The 8,123-nt window shown below is 38.0% G+C and overlaps 1 protein-coding gene across 1 annotated transcript; it reads left to right on the plus strand.

The window, feature by feature from the left end:
- The first annotated feature begins 291 nt into the window (after nucleotides 1-291).
- Nucleotides 292-1,787, plus strand: hoxd12a (homeobox D12a). The gene is made up of 2 exons (XM_078404544.1): nucleotides 292-871; nucleotides 1,549-1,787. The coding sequence occupies exons 1-2, from the start codon at nucleotides 292-294 to the stop codon at nucleotides 1,785-1,787; spliced, it is 819 nt and encodes a 272-aa protein (XP_078260670.1).
- Nucleotides 1,788-8,123: the final 6,336 nt, after the last annotated feature.

Consider the following 8,123-nt stretch of genomic DNA (forward strand, 5'->3'; position numbering starts at 1 on the left):
GAAATATTTGTGTATAAGTGTATGTCAGAATGATTGCGTTAAAATGTTTTTCTGAACTACAATTGCCCCGTTGCCTTCAGCGAGCGGCGTCGCTCTCATAGCCGGCAAGTACACATGGACGTGGACTTGGGCATTTCAGTTGCGAGTTGTATTGGGACGTAGGCGGTACCAAAAAAAAGCTGCTTCCGCTTGTCTTGTGACCCTCCAGGAGCCAATCGACGAGCGCCTTTCATTTATCTCTGTCTGGAAGCTAAATAGGAGACATAGAAGATCTGATCGCGCTTCTCGGAAATGTGCGAGCACAATCTGCTAAATTCAGGCTATGTCGGCTCCCTGTTAAATTTTGCCAGCCCGGAGCCTTTCTACTTCCCCAACCTGCGTCCGAATGCGGCTCAACTGGCAGGTCTGTCACCCGCACTCTCTTACACCCGCCGGGAGGTGTGCTCGCTCCCGTGGACTTCGAGTCCATGCGCATCGCCGCCGCAGAGCCGCGCCTTCAGCGGCTACTCTCAGTCTTATCTCGGCAACTCTGTCTCCATCAGCATCAATAAGCATGGATCAGACAAAGCAGCGGCCGGCGAAGAGCCTACCAAATACTACTTCCAAGACAGCAGCCGAAAACTGGAGGAGAGATGCAGACAGAGTCAGTCCTACCCAAGTGATACCAGTATCCCTTCTTCAGTCAACATCAACCCTGCTAAGTACGAGTACCCAAACGTGGAAACATCTCTCCATGGCTCCTCCTTACATAATCAAGGCTTTGAATTGAATTCCAACTCTCCCTCTGTAAATGAAGGCGTCAAGCAATGCGTGAGCCTCAATATGTCATTACAGTCACCAATAACGCCAGTGTGCAACAGATCCTCCGATGGTACAGTATCAGTGCAGTATTAAAACGGTGACCGTTTGAAAAAAATGCGCGATATCCGTCCTCGTTCAAAGTGCTACCTGTCATCTTCACGTGAATTTCATTTGTTGAACATCGGTGATCTTGGAACAAATATGCTTAAAGCAATCAAAATCACCATGAAATAATTATTGTAATTACAATACGAGATAATACAAACATAGATCAAACCATAGGTGTTAACTAGTTATTGTACCTAAGGCGTAAAATTACTACTTAGTTTTTTTTAACTTTAAACGTTAGTCAACTCTTAAACGACAACGAGAACATAGCATCTATCTGATTTTGTTTTGTAATTTTATTTGGACGCCAAATAAATCTTTGTTACGATTTAAATTCGTGACTTTTGTACGTTGACGAAATATTTAGATGATCGGATGCCTTGTTTAAATATGTGTGTTTATTCTGTTTGGCCTGGGGAATGCTTAAACTGCTTCGCAGCGTTGACTGTTGGTTGTATGATTACAGGCTAGCAAAGTAAAGAATATGGTATCGAATAATAACCAAAATATTAATCCTGCAATGTAGACAATGTTAACGCGCGAACTAACAAACACATTAAAGTATCGACTCGCTTGCGATGATAAGCTGGGTAAAGTGCTACAATGTCTTGAGCGTTTTTTTCCAATTTCGATTTGCAGGACTCTCCTGGTGCCCGACCCAAGTGAGGTCAAGGAGGAAACGCAAGCCGTACACAAAGCAACAGATAGCTGAACTTGAAAATGAATTCCTCGCGAACGAGTTTATCAACCGACAGAAGAGAAAGGAATTGTCCGACAGGCTAAACCTGAGCGACCAGCAAGTAAAAATCTGGTTTCAAAACCGGCGCATGAAAAAGAAAAGACTTGTTATGCGCGAACAAACGCTCTCACTCTTTTAGACCAAAGTAAAGTTTAAATGTGAGTTTCAAGGTCGTGAATTAAACTTTTTTATGGTAATTAAGCTTGCTCGCAGAAAGCATGTAGATCAAGAATATCCATTGTTTTAATGGAAAGGTGCTCCTTTGATGTGCTGTCATATAAAACAGCAATCTACCATTGCATTACCACTGCCACTAGTCCAGGGCGTGTTGGTTTAGTTTAACCTCAGCGGCATAAAGGGACTGAGAGGCAAACTATGGATACCTCGTGAAATATTGTTATAACAGGAAATTGAACGACAGGCAAAAAAACAAAAAGACTTTCGGTAGCCTGTATCTTGCGGTCCGTGGATGACACACCAGCGCCTTCTCATCACCATTGAATAGTTTCAAATGACATTTGTAGCAATTTCGTTTCTTCGGTTTGTTTAAATTGCTCCATGACTCTTCACTTGAGTAACAAGCAGATATTCTGCATTTTGAGAATGTAAGTACAACAGGTAATTAGAATGGAACATTCGTATTTTAATCTTAAATATATAAATATTATGCATGCACTCTATCTATGTAAATTGAGTAATAATAAAACGAATGTCGAAACAATTGTTCCTTTGTATGTATGTCATGTTCTTTACTAATTGAATTCTAAAGGTAGAGCCGGTAAGCTGATTAATTGTAAGGTGTATGCAGATCTTATCAAGATGCAGACTTAATCGTGGGTATTACATTCATCTTTGGAAAGCAGAGCGCGTTGGGGATATATGATAGCGATGGCAGCGGATTTTAATCAGGAGTAGGTGCGCGAATTATTTACATTCTGGCCACGCTTCAATATTGTGTGCTGCTCTGATTTTCAAGACTGCGCTTATTTCGGCTGCATTACTCTGTTACCTATTGAACCCAACTGAAATTTCAGGTGAATCTGGTACGTATAATAAAACAAGTAATCAAATGGTGTCAAAAAATTAATTAAAGAAATAAAACACATGAGCAATATACAGTTACATATTTGTATTTTCTCCGGGTCTTTTAAAGACCCGCACTGAACATAATAAGAAAGAAATGCGCTTCATTTTTAAAATAAAATTGATTTATTGCTGTCATTTTAGTTCTGTAACGTAATTTCTGAAGGACCCATTTCTAATGTTACAATATTTATACACTAGCTTTTTAATCCAGATGTACAATATTAACCTGCTACATGAGACGCGGAACTGGGAAGTATCAAGTGTCAGACAAATCACAAGGTACAAAGCGTCAAACTCAATGGCTTCCAAACAATGCATTAATATTGCACCAACATTACACCATTAGTACACATGCGAACTCATTTTTCTCAATATATTTTGTTTACCTATCAACTTGATTTTTTGATTGCTAAAAAAGTCTGACGAACACTTCGATATTTTGACACGATGGGAATATAAGCACACCGAATCCAGACTAAACGAAACATTTTTTCTCCCCATATTAAAGCAGAAACTGTGCCCAATAGAAATACTTCATAACATTAAGACGCCCCGTGGTTTTTCTCTCCCACTTTCAATCTGTTGGCTTCTGATTTGATTAGAAACTATTTAATACTTCCCGTTTGGGAGGTATTTTCCCCAACTATCCATTTTTTCATGCGGAATTGAACATTTTTGATTAAAAACAATATTAACTGCCCCCTACCGATATGTTACCAGCTAATTTCAAAGTATTCACTTTCTAAATCGTCAGAAAGAGTAAGCAACCTTTTCGTGAGACTATAGTTATTTGATCGGTTATAGGACGTGGTCTATTTCATTTGAAGCGATAATTGGACATTTGTTAATTTAATGTCCTACCATTAGGCGGCGATTCAATTATTGCCGAACAGTTTAGAAATTAATATTTCCTAAGAAATGTAACAATGATAATCGATATTCAAGGACGAAGCAAAGAGGTAACAACCTCTTCCGAAAGGGATCATTTCATGGACCTTTTATGGACAACATCACAGCCGGGTCCGAACGGATTCATTCATTTAAAATGATGGATCCAAGTGTGGTAGATTTTTAATTAATTTCAATGTTGCTCTGCAATTAAGTTATGATTATTAATGAATGAGGACTTTAAGGGAAACTCTGTACCTGTGCCTGAGCATTTAGCAGATGATGTGAACGAGAGCAAATGAGTTGCAGCCTCTTTAATCTTCTTTCTAGCAAATCAGGGCGTGGGTGGGCAGAAAACAAGCCGTTCCTTCCAATCCCGCCATTTGTCTGGGCTGCCATTAATTAAGCATGCATCGTGCGATTTTCATGAATCTTTTTAAACCGTTTATTGAAACATATCAATTTCAAAATAAATATGAATAGATTAAACGCAATTATTTGACACTGCATATCTTTTTTGGGGGATTCATCGACAATGTTTCACGGGACTTAAATGTGCTGAGATAATAAAAGGTGAACGGCCAGTTCTCGGGATTGTTACAATGTGCCTATGAAATTCAAATATTGTTTTGCTTCAAACCACGCATGTAAATGAGAATTCCGCTGCAAACTACGAAGCGACACTGTTAACAGAATTAAAATAATTCGAAGGCAATATTGAAATATTTCCTCGTGGTAAAACGACTGTTCATGCCCTGGTTCCCGGGCTTCATGTTTCCAGCGAGCAAATAAAAGAAAAAAATAGGTGCCTGTAGCCCAGATGTTACATATATTTTCCTGTGTTCCTGTGAACTGGGTAATGAAAAGAGAAGTGCTGCCTTTGTCTGGGGCCTTTTCCATTTCAGGAAGACGGGTTTTATGAGAGAAAATACTTTAGATTAGGAGACACGGAAGTAAAGTTTCCACCATTGCCACTGTAGAAAAAATATCGAATTAAATGTTCATACATTTAAGGTCCCAACAAAATCCATTCTCATAGGATTGGTATATAATTGCATAATATTACGTGGATTGCACTATTAAGTGTGCTAGAAACGAACTCGTGAAGTAATACATTGCCCACTTGCTACCACAACTCCAAGTGCAATCACGATAATAACGGTAACTTTTCTACCGACTCTTTGTCTTACATCATGGGCTGCACATTGATATAAACAGACACCAAAATGTGTAGGCCTCGTCTGAGTCCGAAGATATGCAAACTGAGATACCATACATTGACGTTTCGTGAAAATATTTGTTGATGTTATTATCAATCCTGTTCAAACATTACTTGGAAATAAAAATGCCTGGGATTCCACTAGTTTAGCGTTGTAAATTCACGTGTAAATTGAATTATAAATTAACTTATTAAAAAATCCTCATACTGTTCCAACGACTGTTGTTGTCATTTGGGGAATGATTAGTCCTGAGCATGATGCTGAATTTCTAAATACTTTCCCAATGCATTAAACATAGACCTTTATTTCAATCATGTTATTCACATTAATCTGTTGGATAAACCGAACTCACACAAAATGCTTGCAAACCTAAATGCATTGCAACCATTTTATCGGATTTGCAGCAGTGCTAACTAACCCAAGCTTTGGGAAACTGTTCGACTTTCCGTCGAATTGCCCAGAATCTCTTTTTCATCTCATTTTTATGGTCGAGCTGCCAGACGGTGTCTCTACATGTTTTCCAGATACCGGGGGCGCCATAACAAAGTTAAGGTCAAGTTAGTGTTTCTTTTTGGATCGCAGAAGTTTAACATACCGTTCACTGGACGTGTACTTTGCCTGACCAATGAGTGTTGCTTTCCACATTGGAGAGTTTTAATTTTTCGTGTAGTGCAACACAAAAAATCTATATCGAGGTGAATATTTTGCTGGATCGTCAAACTGAAAACAAAGATCGTGGTCTTGATGAACAGCGTAAGAGAAGCAACGCCCTTCAGACTAGATTCGTGCATCGCTTAATGTTGTATGTAAGAGAATAATATCTGAACTTATGCTACAAAAAAACCCATATATTGTAAAGCGGCATTAACGTTGATTCTCCATCGACGATGTTAGATTCTTGCAGCCTATAAGCATTAAGTGCGCTCCGAACACGAGACGGGAACAAAGGCGACGCGTAATTCCAGTTTTATTCGCAGCTATTGCCATGTTATTGAACAGCGCTGGCTAATGCTATATGACCGTTAAGCTTTTGATCAATTAATATAAATTACATTGAGGTTTTGACCAGTACTTTAATCTTTTTTTTCAAATAGCTGCATTGAACAACAGGAGTATTATAACCACAGAATAACTGAGTAGATCGTGTAAGTCACGAGTCTGTGAACAGTAGTCGCAAGGATGAGACATATTAATGAAACATGGCAAATATTAGGGTTCCAAAGGAACGTTTAAAACATTCGTATGTTGTATAGTAATGTGTAAGTGTGCCTGTGTTATAAGTGTCGTGTTTCTAATAATTTCCATGGCATGCTGCCGAACACCCTGTATTTAATCCTTCATTGTGATTTGCCGTATATTTGGTATACCCTATTACCGTTAACGAGAAGATGGATCACTTACTTATATTAGGTTTTACATTTTTGATTTAACTTCCTCGATATGCGGGGTTTAATCATTACGAGTAGTGAAATCAAATTCCGATCTGTTAGCATACTAGACTTTCTTTTTCTGGTATTATCATGATTATTTCTACAGCAAACAAATACCACACTAGACGCTGGATCTCACTAATTAAACCAGTAGAGTGGTCACATGCCTTATGCTGACATCGACCGGATGTCACATTTTATATCTCTGTGCCCGTGGATGAAACAAATCTAAATTCGCATATTATTGCTTTTAGAAGTTTCTAGTAATCTATATATGTTTCAGAAAAAAATATTTTGTTTCCAACAATAAAAAGCTCAACAATAGTGCGTGTCTGTTCGGTCAGTATAAGATATGTATTTGCATATTCTTATTAATCGAGAGTTCCTAATTTATTTAGGTGTCATTCCTAGATTGCTCGAATTCGTGGCACAGAATTTTGATCTAAGCCGCCAGCTGTAAATGGATTTCAATCCGTCAAACATTGATCATGCATAATATGGGAGAATATTATGCAGGTAATGACAAGCGCATAAAAATAAAAATTAATACGAACGGCTACTTCTGCACCGCTGATCTTTTTTTTCTCTCTGTGAAGTTATTTTTCCAATATATCAATTTAGATTTGATAGTTACTTGCACGCTTCCGCTGGTTTAATTTTCGCTTGACTGGTGTTCCATTAAGAGAGCTGCAGTATAGCCCACGTGTGTAGATTCAAAGACTTTTCAAATCAAAATTTCGATCCAGGGTATTGGAATGGAGTGAATTGCGGGAAATCGCATCAGTACAGGGCCTTTAATCCTTAAGCGTACTGAAAGCAAATTCCCATCTTTTAGCATATCAGACTTTAATTTTACATTTCCATTGTTTTAATTGGAAAGGAAGCTTCACAATAATAGCGTACCTCGAGTGCCTCTCGTGTCCAGACAATATTCTAACTTTTGTAGCACGACCATATTTTGATGTTAATCGTAATGGTGGTGGTGACTGAGGGGTGGACTTCAAACAGTTCACGAGGCTCCAACCTTCAAAATCCTGTGATTTATACACGTCCTGTTAGTACTAAAATATAATATTAAATTCACACATCCTGGACAGTCGGCTTACGTAATGTAAATTATACGTTATCATTTAATGTTTGCAAAGCAAGATAGGTAATTGCATATTCCTGTCAATAGCAAGTTCGCAATTTATTTAGTATACTGAAGTAGAAATAAAAGAATTTAAAAAATAGCCATTCCAAAATAGTTTCATTATCCTTTACTATGATTGGCATTTCCACAAGTTTCTGTATGATATATATTTTGAAAATTGTATTCATACAATTTATAAATACATAATTTAACCATTATATAGAGTTCAGTCTGCATGTAACATTTGCATTTGCCAACACCAAATTATTCCTAAATGTAAAAAATTAATAATTTATACTCCTTCTGACAGAATATGTCTCGCGTTATTACGAATATGAATTCACCAGCTTATGAACCCCAATTGATGGTTTTGATGTTCTCAAAAGTGCAAATTCAAATGTGACAGACTACGATACGGCCACTTCATTATTTATTGTAGTCTGCTTTTTCCTCAGCCAGAGCACAAATCCTCGATCATGGGAAAGAAACGCAGCTAACATGTAACTACTGAAAGCCGATAGGCTAATTTCGAATTATCTACCGGTTCCCAAGGATGGATCTTAATGACCAAAACTGATATATGGTAATTTCTACATTGGATCACATGACTCGTTTACCCTCAGAATCAATCAAGATGAATTGCACGTCAGCTTACGTTCCCAATCTTTTTTTTCTTTCGCCGACCCGTTCATACGTCTTTCGAGTAGAATAGATGGAGC

Source organism: Rhinoraja longicauda, chromosome 8, assembly GCF_053455715.1.
Source record: "Rhinoraja longicauda isolate Sanriku21f chromosome 8, sRhiLon1.1, whole genome shotgun sequence".
In the NCBI taxonomy this organism is placed as follows: domain Eukaryota; kingdom Metazoa; phylum Chordata; class Chondrichthyes; order Rajiformes; family Arhynchobatidae; genus Rhinoraja; species Rhinoraja longicauda.